The sequence below is a fragment of the Harpegnathos saltator genome, unplaced genomic scaffold, assembly GCF_003227715.2.
Source record: "Harpegnathos saltator strain DR-91 unplaced genomic scaffold, Hsal_v8.6 scaffold114, whole genome shotgun sequence".
In the NCBI taxonomy this organism is placed as follows: Eukaryota; Metazoa; Arthropoda; class Insecta; order Hymenoptera; family Formicidae; genus Harpegnathos; species Harpegnathos saltator.
The window spans coordinates 524557-539319 of record NW_020229889.1 but is presented as its reverse complement, the minus strand read 5'-3'; the positions used below and the strand labels follow the sequence as shown (position 1 = coordinate 539319).

The following is a 14763-nucleotide window of genomic DNA, read 5'->3' as shown; positions in this document are numbered from 1 at the left end:
TCCGCGACGACGAGGGGAATGCGAAGAGGCCTTTCAACTGTACGCGACATTGATTTACTATTTATTGATTATTGAAAATAAAGAAAATTATTCTGTCGAAGCATTGGATATTTGTTAGCTTTATGTTAATTAAAGAGGAATGTGTACGATTAGAAAATGTGTTAGCAACTAATTGTACAGAGTATCAAAGTTGTGACGCCGTTTTCGGAGAACAATTAAAGGTCGTAAATGGTAGCGTTAAAGAGTGGAATTTCATCCCATGAGAATTTTGTCTCGTTCTTATTAAATGTTAGATTATCCGCTGCGGACAATAACTCTTTTACTTTTCATCTAATATCCAATGATGATAAATAACATTTAATTGCATTTGTTTGGCTTTTTTATTTCGAAAATAAAAAAATATATACCGGGGTGAGATTTCACCCATATGACAATATCAACGTGATTTTTTTTTATGCTTTTTTTAAAAGTTCAGATATTTGGTCGACTCGCGGGATATTCATAATCGGAGTCTCGTCGCGTTAATTAACACGTGCTCCTCCGAGCGGATCGAATGCTCACCGACGGCCACTGTTAGTGCCACGAGCGAATGTCCGGAGCGGACGGGATGCTGAATTAAGAAACAGGACGAAGTGAACGGGACACAGGCAACGATACATCATGCGTCTCCACACATGTTAAATTGTTTATTATAGAAGAGACTTTGATACGGCAATATATATTCGAAGATTTAACATTTAATACGTGCTTTTATTTTTTCTGCCCTCCCCCTCTCCGCCCCTCCCGCTCTTTTTAGACCACCGGGCATAGTCTGGCATAGAGATGACAACTGTGGTTGCAGCACGGACATAAACCGCCTGAAAGTGAATGTAGCACGGACTTCCACCACATGCAGATTTTACCACCGAGACTGGAAAGTAGATGTAGCATCGTAGTTCCTCTCTCAAAATGAATGCAGATGGCGTCCTTTCTCAGTGCGGAAAGTCGGTGTCGCAAAAAATACCGTGTTGGCCGCGCTCTCAGGTTTCTTTCTGTTTTGTTTGCACTGGTGCCCTTATAACGCAGCTGGAGAATGGTGTATGGGTATGTACACCTTTCTACCTAAAGCCATATACCGAACGAACGAACGAACGGACGTCTGCACTGGTGAACTGGTGCAACAAGTGGTCTGTTCTTTTCAGCTGCACTGCGGAACTAGTGCAATAAATTAGAATGAGACAACTATATTTTTTCTCACTTTAACTTATTGCACCAGTTCAGTAGTGCAACTGAAAAGAACAGACCAAAGTTGAAGAAGTTGAGAAAACTTATGTTTGTCTCACTTTAACTTAATCACTTTAACTTAATGTACCAGTTCGCAGTGCAGACAAAACGAACAGGCCTCTTATTTCGAGCTATGTTTCGTATTTCGGCCACGATATTCCTAAGAGGGCGCTAGTGCACAGTGAAATCGAAATTTCTCTGGTACGCTAAACCCCGTAAGGCCAACAGTCTTTATAGTATCTCGTCGATGTCCTTAATCTTCGTCGTAGTTGTTGAAAGCACACAATGCGCCTCGTAGCGCGGGAAATCTCTTGACATATGTAGAACTCGAGTAATAATGGCACAACGCAGTATAGAGTGAGTACTTCTGTGTTGCGATGGATTGAAAAAGACAAAACAGTTCGATTAATATCGCGATGCCAAATTATTTATAATTCTTACCACATAATCTAATTCAAACATTGATAATGAACGTTTCAAGCTTTCTTTAGGATCATATTAATTGGCTTTATTTTCTCAGCTCGTTCTTCATTAGGATACCATCCAAGAAAGAAAATTCGTCTCAAGCAAATTCGGAAAGGTATGTTTTCTGTTATCAAGTATAATCACTCTCTCTAGTAATTGATTATGCTAAGAACTTTCGTAATTCGCTCGTATTTGAGCTCCTTGGTTCTACCAACTCGATATTTCGAGTTTGCGGTTGTCGCTCGCAAACAATTTGTTATTTTTAATCGGATACATACAACCAACAGCAACTTGTCCAACAAACAGGAGGATCAGGATACAACAGCAAATAGCAAACGCAAGAGGAATAGCAGCAGTAAATCTCCCAGGTGATCAATATCTGATGAATAATTATTTATATTTGTAATATAACTGTTTATCATATTTATATAACATATAATATAAACATTTTTATTTTATATTAACTCATATTCTTATATATCATTTATTTCTTCCTATTGATATTGTTTTCTTATTGTCATTGCTCTTACAGTTCCCCTATTACAAAAAGGCCAAGTACTAAACTCTCAGAACCAAAAATAGCTTCCAAGACTTCTGCAAAAATCTCACCTGCAAAATCTCATGTAAAGACAGGTAATTAATTATTGAATCATCAATTTCATACATATATATTAGATATACATTGAACATATTTGTACACTTGTTTCAAGAGCTCACTTCAGAAAATAAGACAGATAGAATATCACCTAGAAAGTCAAAGAAGACAAAAGGAAAAAAATCAAAAGATGCATCTAACCTTAAGAAAAAGGAAGAAAAAAAGGAAAAGTGTGAAGAAGTTGAAAAAAATAATTGTACTGAAAATGATATTGATGTAGAGAAAGAGGAAAAGGAGAAATCTATTTTATTAAGTAAGTTTTTCCAAAATAATCTTCATCCTTAATATTTCAATAATTATTGCAAATTAAATTGCACAATTTATATTTTAATAATTATGAAATATTGATGCTACTTTTTTGCTTTTTCAGCTAAGCAAAAGGAAGATACAAAAAATGACAAAGTAAGCAATGGAAAGAATGTTATCCAATCTTATAATCCCAGCATGTCTGGTTATCATCCAATAAATGATGCATATTGGAAACAAGGAGACAAGTGAGCTAACTGGAATTAAATATCAAAAAAAATTTTTTAAATATAATATCAATAATCTGCAACATCTTACAAAGCTTAAAAATAAATAAAATCTTTAAATTTTTTCGTAGAACTCCATACAGTGCATTTACACGCACTTTAGAACTTATTGAGGAAACAAGCGCACGGCTAAAAATAATAGAAATACTATCAAATTATTTTCGATCCGTTATAGTTCTAAGCCCAACAGATCTTTTGCCCAGTGTGTATCTGTGTCTCAATCAATTAGCACCAGCGTATGAAGGTGAATATTGAAATTATGTATAACATTATGTTTTTAAAGAGAAATCATAATTTTCTTCACTTTTTACATCCAAAATTATTTTTGGTTAAATAATTTTTGTTACTTAGATCTCCATTTACATGATATTAGATATATAATGATGATATTAGATATATAATTCTTGTTGATTTCAGGTATCGAGCTGGGAGTTGCTGATACAAATCTGATGAAAGCGATAGCACAATGTACCGGTAGAACGCTCGCTCAAATTAAAGCCGATGTCCAGCAGATTGGTGATTTGGGAATTGTAGCAGAAGGTAGCAGGTCTAATCAGAGAACTATGTTTCAGCCTGCACCATTGACAGTTTCCAATGTGTATGCAAAATTAAAAGAGATAGCTGTAATGACAGGACATTCGGTACATACATTTTTCTGTACAGAGATTTTGTATTAATATTACAGAAGTAATATTTGTACTAAACTGGGAGTATACTAATGATTAAAACATAACGAAATAACATAGTAATTGAAAGAGTAATTGACAGAAAGAGAGAGAGTGAGAGAGAGAGAGAGAGAGAGAAATATGAACTGAATGAATCTTTATATCTCCCTCGAATAAAGCTCATGTTTTTCTGCAGTCTCTGGCAAAAAAACTGGATAAGATCCAAACATTGTTCGTGGCTTGTCGTAACACCGAAGCGAGATATCTAATCAGATCATTGGCTGGGAAACTTCGCATTGGTTTAGCAGAACAATCTGTCTTGCAAGTAGGTTATCCGCATCGTATGTTGCGCTTCGATCAATATCAGTGAGAGTCTATTTCTTGTTAGGCGTTGGCCTTAGCATGTGCGATGACACCGCCAGAGCAAACCTATCCACCAGAAATAATAAATGCGGCCAAAAAGATGTCGAGTGAACGGTTCAAAGAAAAATATGATGAAATAGCAATAATATTGAAAACAACATACTGGTAAGATTATATTTCTTGAAGATGTTATTTATAAATTAATTTAAATATCACAAGACATTCCATCTGATTATTATAAAAATATAAAAGAATATTTTATTCTGTAAAATTTGTTAAAATGTGGTTCGATAAAAGTTAATACAAATATTCCAGTTAAATATTACTTAATTTAATGAGTTCAAATGAATATTTCAGCGAATGTCCGAATTACAATCTCATAATTCCTATTCTATTGGAGGACGGAATTGAAACTTTGCCAAGCAAATGTAAACTTACGCCTGGAATACCCTTGAAACCTATGCTGGCACATCCTACTAAAGGCGTTCAAGAAGTGCTAACTCGATTCGAAGGTTTGAAATTCACGTGTGAATGGAAATATGACGGAGAGAGAGCACAGGTTTTTATTTAATTTTTTTCTTGCGGTTAAAATATTAAAATTAACGTATCAAAAAATATCAAAATCTCCGGTAGATACATGCAAACAACGGTCAGATCAATATCTATAGTAGAAATCAAGAAAACAATACTAGTAAGTATCCGGACATCATAAACCGATTCAAGAATACTCGCGACGAATTAGTGGAGAATTGTATACTTGATTGCGAAGCGGTTGCTTGGGACAAAGAGAAGAAACAAATTCTGCCTTTCCAAATACTCAGCACGAGAAAGCGAAAGGTGAGTAATGGAATAATTGTAAGCATCTGTAATTTTTAATTGTATTTTCTTAATTAGGATTTCTAACGTAATTACGTTATGCTTTTAATTGTTTGTTGCTTCTATAATTGTACGAGATACCTTTGCCTTGTTTAGGATGCCAATGAGGAAGATATAAAAGTGCAAGTATGCGTGTTTATGTTCGATTTGTTATATCTAAACGGCAAATCGTTGGTGAAAGAACCGTTTGCAAAACGACGTGAATTATTGAAAAAGCATTTCAAAGAAGTAGAAGGTGAATGGAAATACGCCAACAGTTTAGACACTTCGATGATAGAGGAGATGCAAATCTTCTTGGACGAATCAGTGAAAGGTTTTTATGATATTTTTAGTATTTTTAAACTCACAACACACAAAGAAAGAATTTTATAGAAATATGTAGATATTGAGAAAATATATAAAAATGTCCAGTATATAGTTGCAGAGAAATTTACTGTAATGATTATTCTCTTATAATTTTGTGTGATTTTAATTCAAAGACATTTTATGTCTTAGAGTTAATTAAAGTTGAAAAAATAATGTCTAATATTCTTTCATTTTCGTCGAGCAATGAAAATTGTACTTTATTGATTATTCTTATATCTTTAATTGATATAAGAAAAAATACATAGTTGCGACCATCTAAATAGGAAATTGCGAGGGCCTAATGGTGAAAACATTAGAGGAAGAGGCAACTTACGAGATTGCGAAGCGATCGAGAAATTGGTTGAAACTAAAAAAGGATTACTTAGACGGCGTTGGTGATACACTTGACGTCGTTGTAATTGGTGGTTACATTGGCAAAGGAAAGAGGACTGGTACTTATGGTGGGTTTCTGTTGGCTTGCTACGATCAAGAAAACGAGGAGTATCAAAGTGTTTGCAAGGTAAAACGTTAAATAAAAAAATTTATTAAATATTTCGTTTTAAGTAAAAACTGGAACATGTGAATCTAAATATAGGGATATATTTGATGCACATTATTTTCTCATTGACATATATTGATCAAAGATGCTTTATCGTCGATAGATCGGCACCGGCTTCAAAGAAGAGGATCTTGAAAACCACACGAAGTTTTTCAAGGACCACGTGATATCTCAAGCTAAATCATATTATCGTTTCGATGGCAGTCATGAGCCAGATCACTGGTTCGAGCCAATTCAAGTCTGGGAGATCAAGTGCGCTGATCTCTCTCTTTCGCCAGTTCATCGTGCGGCTATAGGGATTGTAAGCTTAGCAATTATTAAAAAAAGAAAAGAACAGATATATGTATAAAGATATAGTTCAATATAGCTGAATAGGTCACGTCGAGAAAGAATATTTCTAATTAAAGAGTATTTCTTTTTTATATGTTCTCAATTTAAGAGATTCTTTTTTTTATTGATGCCTCAAAATTATTAAAAAAAATATTGCAATATTTTTAATTGCGATATTCTTACAATTAGAAATAAAAAGAAATGAAGTCTTTCCAATCAATACTTCATCTTTCCTTAATTCTAGTGAATAAATATATTTCTTAAATTAAGAAATTAATAATTGTAAAATGTTATATTTGTTATAAGTGTTTTATCCTTATATCAATTGCAGGTTGATCCAGAGAAAGGAATATCTCTGAGATTTCCACGATTTATCAGGATTCGCGAGGATAAGAATTGCGAGGAAGCCACATTAGCTCAGCAAGTGGCAGACATGTATAATAATCAAGAACAGATCAAGAACAAAACATCGGCGTCAAAAGCCACAGAAGAAGATTTCTATTAACACAATCACTCTTTTTACTTATCTCATCTTGTGCGTACTTTTTTATAATTAATGATTTTATGAATATTCAATAAAAGGTATTTGATATTTGATATCAGATCTGTTATACAATTATGCACATGAGAACATGTGCATAATTGAAATGAGCTTTTTCTTTACAGCTTTTTCCTTATAGCTCGCTCGCTCCTCGTCGTTCGCGCTCGCTCGCTCCTCGTCGCGCGCGTTCGCCTCTTGTCGCTTACGTTGCCCCTCGTCGCGCGCGCTTGTCTACCCCCACTCATTGACTCCGTCTGTATCAAATGTCTGCGTGCTTACTGCGGCCGCCCTCCGCTCTCTACGCGCTCGTTGGCTCACATGTTTTAATTAATAACTCGGTAACTATTGCCAATTTGACATTATGGTACATGACTTTTCTTCTCGGCTACACCCAATCTATCTCCAACTTTCGTCTGCATGATGAGCTATCAAACACCCTGTATGCCAATCAAATATTGGACAATCGTGTTATCTTCATAATATCCCTCTATAAAATGTCGAATTGAAACATATTAAAAAATATTGACATTTTGAATACGTCTGAATTCTGCTTTCTGATCCGAAGAAATTGAAAAGTTCCCATTAAATTTCACCGCGCTAAATGCGAGATGGCAGTGGTGAATGCTTCGTATTAAAAAGGAAATTGATCATATTCTTTTAGGCCCAGTTCCACAACTTGCTTTAAACGGAGTTTAAAGTGCAATAACAATTTTTATCGTTATATAATGATCTATACGGGAGCTATAATCTATACTTAGAGCGATAAGAATGTTATCTCATGCAATGAGAGATAAGACTTTTATACATTTGCACAATTCAAGAAACGTTGTACATACGAGGTTTTACTGCCAACGGAGACATGTCTTCCAATAATCTAAAAATCAAAGTATTCAGTGATGAGAAGACAACCGAAGTATTAAAATATTATCCACTTTATACGCGCGGTTTAGTTGCAGTAGGCGAGAAAGAATGGTGTTTTCCGTACAACTTCACCACATTCGGAGAAGAATTATATAACTTTGATCCTCGTCCGGACGATACCTGGATCGTTACTTATCCTAGATCAGGTAAATAGACTCTTCATTTTACAACGAAAATGTCAGAGCTAGTCGTTCTGATATCGCTTTTTTATAATTTCTTTTTTTATCTTTAATAAAGTCTGTTTTTTCGTTTCTCGATTAACATGTTATTTCTGTTCCCATCAAGGTACGACGCTGACACAGGAACTCGTCTGGTTGGTGGCAAACAACATGAACTTCGATGAAGCGGGTCGTAAATCTCTACCGGACAGATTTCCCTTTATAGAGTATGATATTAACGTTCATTTAATTATTAATATTTATGCGCGTAGAAGCGAAACTCCCCTGGTAGCAGACTGACGTCAAATGACGTACTAATGACGTCTTAATGACGTTAGCTAACGTCATTAAGACGTCATTAGTACGTCATTTGACGTCAGTCTGCTACCTGGGTCTACTGCATTCTTCAGTTTCCGTAATTTTTAACAAACTTACGATCGAGGAAATCTGTCTCGCGAGCAATTTAAAATAAATTGTCCGATTTTTGGACATTTTTTTTTATAACATACTCTTAATTAGATAAGAAACTTAATTCATGCAAGTCCCAACTTCCCATCCATCAACCCACAATGAGATGTTTTACTTTTTGAATTGAAGAAAAATATTTCATTGTAAGAATATTTCATTGTGCTCTTTCTAGAATCTTGGCGATAATAGAAAATAAAGAGGATGCAAGGAAGATCATCAACAATGAAAAGCGAGCGGAGAATAGCATAAACTTCGTACGAGAACAACTCTCTCCACGTTTTATAAAGACTCACTTGGCGCTCGAACTATTGCCTAAGATTGTGAACAGCGATTGCAAGGTATGTATATAGTAGCCACACATTTTCAAAATTGAAAATTTTGATAATTAATTAATAGCAATAAGCCATAATCTATTTGAATATTTTTACTGCAGTACATTCATATTGAATCATACTCATATTCACATATCATATTCATATATAATCGTAATCGTATTCATATTCATTGTAAATATTTATATTGTGTATTCATATTGCAAATATTTGTATTATGTATATATACAAATATGTAAATGAGAAATTTATTCTCAAATGAGACTTCATAAAGATAAATACAGTACAATAATTTTACTTTCAGATTATTTACGTTGCGCGAAATCCCAAAGACGTAGTTGTCTCATGGTATTATTTCCAAAAGGCGAACGAAGCGACCAAATTCAAAGGCAATTTTGAGCAATTCTGCGATTTCTTCATGAACAATCGCAGTGAGTAGCTTCCTGCGGTATCGATTAATATGTTGCATCTCGATATTTGCTTCTTTTTATTAGTTCATTCTTTAAATATGTAACACTCAATTTCTTTCGCAACATTAGTGTTATACAGTCCTTATTGGGAACATGTGAAGGAAGGTTGGGCGAAAAGACACAGACCAAACACATTGTTTATCTTCTATGAAGATTTGATAAAGGTAAATTTCAAAACTTTCATTATCAAACACACACACACACACAAACGCACACGCACGCACACGCACACACACAATTCTTATTCTTATTTCAATTTGATCTTAATATCCTTTAAAAATAACCTTCGTGTATTTTGTGCAGGATTTACCTGGAAGCATTAGAAAAATCGCTGCATTCTATGGAAAAAGTTATGGCGATGAACAAATCGCCAAGTTGGTAGATCACCTCAACATAAATAAGTTCCGCGAAAATAAAATGGTGAACACCCTTCAACGTGGTATAAGTGCAAAGCCCCATGCGTTTATTCGGCGAGGTATAGTAGGCGGTTGGAAAGACGACTTTACGCCAGAAATTGAAACAAGATTCAACAAATGGATCGTGGACAACATGAAGGATATAGATCTGGTGTTTCCCTGTTAGACCTAGCGGAAGATTGAACTATTGCAGAGTCTGCAATATGTAATAACAGAATTATATGAACGATTAAAATTAGTTAATAATAGTAGAAAAATAACTTGAAAACTGGGCAATTTGATTTCCAACCTCTTCATTTAACACACAAATCTCCCTTTTATTTAACAATTTAATATATTTACAAAATACATAGAGACAAAAGAGCAGTTTACTTGCAAATAGATTAAAACAAGTGTGAATTATTTCGCAGATTGTACATTTATCTTCAATTTTACTGACGTTCGAAAGGCATGTCGCAGTTCCTCTTCAGCTGTACGTGCAATATTCCTAAGTCTGTTGCCCTTAAATTTTAATAAAATGCCGCAAATGCGCTTGGTGGAACATGTAACAGATACCGAGGCACTGACGCTGTCATCTGGACTAGGATCAAAATGTTCTAGCTTTACTTGCATGTTGTATGGTATCTCTTGCGGCAGATTGTCCAATAGCTTTGCTCGCACTGTCTGTTGTATTATATCCTCACATGTCTGATTGCTGTACACATGTCTCTTGTAATACCATTCGCGTGGCTTGGCCGAATCCAACAAATACGTCTATAAGGTAGATTATCAAATTACAAAAGGAAACTTATTCCTTGCTTGTGTTCCCAAGAGAAGTATATATTATAAAGATTTTGAAACATACAGGAATGTATTTACTTATAACTTTATACATACTTGAATAATTTTGAATGATTTTAAGTTTTTATCTAAAGTTTTTTATCTTTAAGTTTTTATCTAAATATATCTGATTTGATTTTCAGGTTTGTATATATGCTACATCCATCTTGGATTTATTCCCGTGTTTTGTGAACATTCTAGTTCCCTCCTGCAGGAAAAAAACTGTTTCCAGATATTGAACACAAATTCAAGATGGATGTGGCACAGACCTGCAACCTACAACCTGAAAACCAAATCAAATACTGAATAATCATGTTATTGTCTCGTTATATATTGATTAATCAAATATTGAATAGTTGTATTAATCGTGCCAATCTAATATTGAACAATCTTGTTATCTTCATAATATATCAATTTAAAATGCTTTCTCTTGTAATAACTCACCCTTAAATCATCAACACCATCTCCAGTCAAAGCTGATATCATGAATACATCTGCAAATTTTAGAGAATTCTTGCTCTTGGCTAGAATTGTTATAAGATGTAACAATATATCTTTCCTTTTTAATATATCTACTTTGTTAAATATCAGAATCATAGGAATTTCATTGTCCAGATCCTTTAACAATTGTAATATATTTGAATTGATCTTATTTCTTGCAAATATATTGTAACTATCCTGTATGACTCCTATGATATCTGCTGCTTGCAAGGAAGTTTTAGGGTCTTTCTGAAAACTTGTGGCCAAGTTGTATTGTTTCAACTCACTCTTTGACACTACTCCAGGTGTATCTACAAATATCAACTGTGTGTTGCCTTCTGAGTAAACTGCATCTGCTTTAGCTTGTGTAGTATGTACCTTACTGGATGTTGGACATATCTAATTAAGAGAGAAGACAAAAGGAAATAAGACACAAATAACAGACAAAATTTATACAGCACACTTTACAAAACACAACTGGGATTTTCTGTATAATTCTAATGCTCTTCGCACAATTTTCTTGCATACTTGTCCATCCATTTTTTTCATTGTTTACACTACAAGGAACGATTAGTATTTAAAATAATTTAATAAGGTACCGTTCTCTTGATCAGCTGATTAATAAGTGTGCTTTTTCCAGCATTAGGTGCGCCTAAAATAGCAATCTTTAGACATTTTTCACATTCCTGACATGTAGACAGAAAGTTGCGGTTGGGATGTGATACAAATTCTTTCACATCAGCCGGTTGAACGTCGAAATTTTTTGAAAAACATCGTCGTAAGAATCGTGAGGACAAACGAATCGCATAATTCTCGATTTTAAATAACATTTTCTTGAGAAGATCGAAATGATTTTTCAATATTCTATAAACTAATCGAATATATCTCAAGGTCTTAATTCACAGTTTATTGTTCCTTTATTACTTTCAGGTTAGGTTTAAGAAGACATAAACCGCTGCCGATTCGAAATATAACCTCAATCGTATTTTACAGATTGCAACGCCATATTGAAAAGAAACCTAAGAACGGCCATATCACAAAAATTTTCTAAAGATCTTTTTAAGTCACACCCTCTGAAGAAGTAGATGTATACTTCAAGTCCGAAGTAACATGCTCCATCTATATGTTTATAAGTGACGTTTTGCGCTAAAAACGCAACATCTGTTCGTTTCAGCTGAATTAATGCTCTACGCTTATCTACATTCCTTTTCTCTTCAATGCAAATTCACATATTTTGTTTCACTCTAACTGTAAAAAGTGTAACCTAGTTCAGTTAAAAAGAACAGAACACCTCTCTCATGTCGATGAGACTGGGTCAGTAACAACAACGCGACATAACCTGGAAAAAGGCATCGATTAAAAAGCGATTTTTGCGCTGCGTTTGACGGCGTGATAAAAGTCGTCAACATTCAGTCTCCATCAGGAAACACGACGAGCCAGAACGCGATGAAGGAACCCGATGTGGATCCGAAGAACATAATAAAGAGCAGAGAGCTGCTCTACAGACTGATAATCAGGTTGTTCATTCTCGTCTCGCACACACACACACACACACACACTCTACCAAATTTCAATCGTTTGCTCTTAATATTCTCACGTAAAGTGTAATTTTTAATGCCAGTGCACAATTATCGTTGCTACAACAGTTTTTTTTTTTACTATTGCAACTTTATTGGCAAATAGAACAAGTGGTTGGCAATTAAATAAATCATGTTGAATATTTCAGTCAACTGTTCTACGACGGTCATCAGACATTGGCTGTGCAGCTGTCCAACATGATACAAGCAGAACCACCCTGTCCACCCTCGGATCGGTTACTTCATTTAATGTTGATTGGTGTTGCTCATGAACCGGATCGTTCCAAGAAGGATAACAATAATGCATCCACATTTGCCAGTAGCTTTGACAACACTTTAGGGCCTGGATTGGATTTGGAATTTGAGACCGAGGCTCAGACTCAAGCTCCAGAACCAGCACAGTATGAAACTGCATATGTCACGTCCCATAAAGGAAATTGCAGAGCTGGAGCTTTTTCCGCGGATGGCCAATTGATAGCTACTGGCTCTGTGGATGCCTCGATCAAAATCCTGGACGTGGACAGAATGCTCGCCAAGTCTGCACCAGATGAAATGGCACCTGGGGATCAAACAGGTGGACATCCAGTCATAAGAACTTTGTATGATCACTTGGAAGAAGTGACGTGTTTGGAATTTCATCCTAGAGAACCCATTCTTGTATCTGGCAGTCGCGACTTCTCGGTAAAACTATTTGATTTTAGCAAAGCTAGTGTTAAAAAGGCATTCAGGACAATTACCGACGCCGATCAAATCCGGTGCTTGTCTTTCCATCCGACCGGCGACTTCCTCATAGTAGGGACTAATCATCCAGTAGTTAGATTGTATGATGTGAACACTGCGCAGTGCTTTGTATGCAGCATACCAAACCACCAACATACAGCAGGGATCACAAGTATCAAGTATTCACCAGATGCGAAGACTTATGCATCGGCAGGAAAGGATGGGAGTATTAAGCTGTGGGACGGCGTGTCGAATCGATGTATAAATACATTTGTAAAAGCGCACGATGGCTACGAAGTATGCTCGGTGACCTTCACGAGGAACGGCAAGGTAGTATATACTCGGTGATAACATAGTAAAAGTTTATACACATACGTGTTGTGTATTCAAAATTACAGAAGATAACTTACACAGAGTATTATCCCTTCAAACGCAATTACTAAACGATTATAATTTTGAATTGCAGTATTTACTGTCCTCAGGGAAAGATTCCTTGATAAAATTGTGGGAATTATCTACCAGCAGATGCTTGATAGCATATACAGGTGCCGGGACTACAGGTAAAAGCCTATATTTAGACAGACTCAGAATGTGTTTGACGTACAGTATGCTTTTTAAATGTTATAATTATAAAATCGTTCGACTATATACGATTGAATATGCTGCTTTCTACAGGTAAACAAGAACACAAAGCACAAGCTATCTTTAATCATACGGAAGATTACGTAATGTTCCCCGACGAAGCCACTACTTCTCTGTGCGCTTGGAATTCACGGAATGCGTCAAGAAAACAATTATTATCGTTGGGTCACAATGGTCCCGTGAGACTAATTGTTCATTCACCAACAGCACCAGCGTTTCTAACATGCAGTGATGATTTCAGAGCAAGATTCTGGTTCCGAAGAATGCCGACTCATTAATTTAATATTGTTTAACTCGAAAGTCAAGGGACATTTCGCACAGGAAATTACTTCCGATCGTTTCTACTTTACGAAAATGCGGAGATTAACGTTGAGAAGAGGTTTTAGATCACAATTTTACATGCGTTGCCGGTGTAATTCTGAAAGAGAGAAATAGGTATTTAGGCACTTTGGATACACGTTCATATGGTCTTACGTTTCATTCAGATCCTAAGCAACGAACCTCCTCGCACGTTTCAGTTCTGCTACATCAAGCTAATAATATATAAACGATACTTGGTAATTCTCAGCGCGGTTGTGCACGTTCTATAATATGCGCAAGAAACAAAAAAAAAATCTATGTTCTGACACAACATATGAGACAGCGTATGAAAGCGTTTTTAATTCAGGTAAGTACGTAATTGAGACACGAGTCGATTAAAGTTAAATCTAATCGACACACGTTTACGAGAAGGGTCTTCTAAATTGCGATCGCTTATTTACATGTGGAAAGGAGATGCGAGCATCACAAACTCGAAATGGTTAATTAATATCTCCGTCGAAAATTCGAACGCATGAAAATTGTAACATCTTCGATCTTTGCCGTGTTGCTCTGTGTGGATATATTTGTATTTCTATGTAATTTTGTAAAAAGCATTGTTTATATATTTATAACAGCAAGTTAATGTGATTCTACGCGATTACATGTAAAGTACATTAGAGAATTATGTACGGTGTTATTTTTGTGCAAATAAGTAGGCAGTGCATACATTTTATCTTGGTTTTCTTTCGCGTTTTTTCACGTTTCCACTTGTTTCATGTATCTTTTATCATTTATCATGAATACACGCTTGGCTTGATTTCGTTGTATATGATTCTCCGAGGTATACGGAATCACATTATCTCAC

At 35.3% G+C, this 14763-nt stretch overlaps 4 protein-coding genes across 7 annotated transcripts; 3 read left to right on the top strand and 1 right to left on the bottom strand.

Moving 5' to 3' along the window:
• Window positions 1-1436: 1436 nt before the first annotated feature.
• Window positions 1437-6658, top strand: DNAlig1 (DNA ligase 1). The gene is made up of 16 exons (XM_011155494.3): window positions 1437-1620; window positions 1784-1843; window positions 2016-2096; window positions 2261-2361; window positions 2439-2636; window positions 2754-2877; window positions 2988-3160; window positions 3334-3557; window positions 3778-3906; window positions 3970-4109; window positions 4302-4503; window positions 4578-4781; window positions 4917-5133; window positions 5450-5685; window positions 5828-6025; window positions 6386-6658. Exons 1-16 carry the CDS (start codon window positions 1601-1603, stop codon window positions 6557-6559), a joined length of 2481 nt encoding a protein of 826 aa, XP_011153796.1. The 5' UTR covers window positions 1437-1600; the 3' UTR covers window positions 6560-6658.
• Window positions 6659-7373: 715 nt separating this feature from the next.
• LOC105191826 (sulfotransferase 4A1) lies at window positions 7374-9718 on the top strand. The gene is made up of 6 exons (XM_011155491.3): window positions 7374-7662; window positions 7802-7901; window positions 8315-8480; window positions 8779-8905; window positions 9014-9108; window positions 9248-9718. The coding sequence occupies exons 1-6, from the start codon at window positions 7455-7457 to the stop codon at window positions 9524-9526; spliced, it is 975 nt and encodes a 324-aa protein (XP_011153793.1). The 5' UTR covers window positions 7374-7454; the 3' UTR covers window positions 9527-9718.
• On the bottom strand, window positions 9716-11641 carry LOC105191827 (GTPase Era, mitochondrial). Of its 3 annotated transcripts, none has more exons than XM_025302045.1 (4): window positions 11259-11641; window positions 10947-11058; window positions 10624-10703; window positions 9716-10113 (listed from the first exon to the last, which is right to left on the bottom strand). In XM_025302045.1, exons 1-4 carry the CDS (start codon window positions 11487-11489, stop codon window positions 9760-9762), a joined length of 777 nt encoding a protein of 258 aa, XP_025157830.1. In that variant the 5' UTR covers window positions 11490-11641; the 3' UTR covers window positions 9716-9759. The 3 variants fall into 3 exon arrangements, with proteins under 3 accessions (XP_025157830.1, XP_011153795.1, XP_011153794.1); XM_011155493.3 differs by having other exon boundaries at window positions 10624-10673; XM_011155492.3 differs by having other exon boundaries at window positions 10624-11058.
• A 122-nt stretch (window positions 11642-11763) lies between these two features.
• On the top strand, window positions 11764-14631 carry CstF50 (cleavage stimulation factor subunit 1 Cst50). Of its 2 annotated transcripts, XR_850475.3 has the most exons (5): window positions 11764-12176; window positions 12386-13286; window positions 13423-13516; window positions 13632-14033; window positions 14117-14631. XR_850475.3 is itself a non-coding variant. In XM_011155490.3 (4 exons), the coding sequence occupies exons 1-4, from the start codon at window positions 12106-12108 to the stop codon at window positions 13874-13876; spliced, it is 1311 nt and encodes a 436-aa protein (XP_011153792.1). In that variant the 5' UTR covers window positions 11764-12105; the 3' UTR covers window positions 13877-14631. The 2 variants fall into 2 exon arrangements, 1 of the variants encoding a protein (XP_011153792.1); XM_011155490.3 differs by having other exon boundaries at window positions 13632-14631.
• The last annotated feature ends 132 nt before the right edge of the window (window positions 14632-14763 follow it).

Coding starts and splice junctions, on each gene's coding strand:
- LOC105191826 (XM_011155491.3), top strand. CDS start 7,455: ATGTCTTCCAATAATCTAAAAATCAAAGTATTCAGTGATGAGAAGACA. Junction 7,902..8,314: donor GACAGATTTCCCTTTATAGA/GTATGATATTAA, acceptor TGCTCTTTCTAG/AATCTTGGCGATAATAGAAA. Junction 9,109..9,247: donor TCTATGAAGATTTGATAAAG/GTAAATTTCAAA, acceptor TATTTTGTGCAG/GATTTACCTGGAAGCATTAG.
- LOC105191827 (XM_011155492.3), bottom strand. CDS start 11,489: ATGTTATTTAAAATCGAGAATTATGCGATTCGTTTGTCCTCACGATTC. Junction 11,059..11,258: donor ATCAGCTGATCAAGAGAACG/GTACCTTATTAA, acceptor TCTCTTAATTAG/ATATGTCCAACATCCAGTAA. Junction 10,114..10,623: donor ATGGTGTTGATGATTTAAGG/GTGAGTTATTAC, acceptor TCTACCTTATAG/ACGTATTTGTTGGATTCGGC.
- CstF50 (XM_011155490.3), top strand. CDS start 12,106: ATGAAGGAACCCGATGTGGATCCGAAGAACATAATAAAGAGCAGAGAG. Junction 13,287..13,422: donor CCTTCACGAGGAACGGCAAG/GTAGTATATACT, acceptor TTTGAATTGCAG/TATTTACTGTCCTCAGGGAA. Junction 13,517..13,631: donor TACAGGTGCCGGGACTACAG/GTAAAAGCCTAT, acceptor TGCTTTCTACAG/GTAAACAAGAACACAAAGCA.
- DNAlig1 (XM_011155494.3), top strand. CDS start 1,601: ATGGCACAACGCAGTATAGA. Junction 3,161..3,333: donor ATTAGCACCAGCGTATGAAG/GTGAATATTGAA, acceptor TGTTGATTTCAG/GTATCGAGCTGGGAGTTGCT. Junction 5,686..5,827: donor AGTATCAAAGTGTTTGCAAG/GTAAAACGTTAA, acceptor TATCGTCGATAG/ATCGGCACCGGCTTCAAAGA.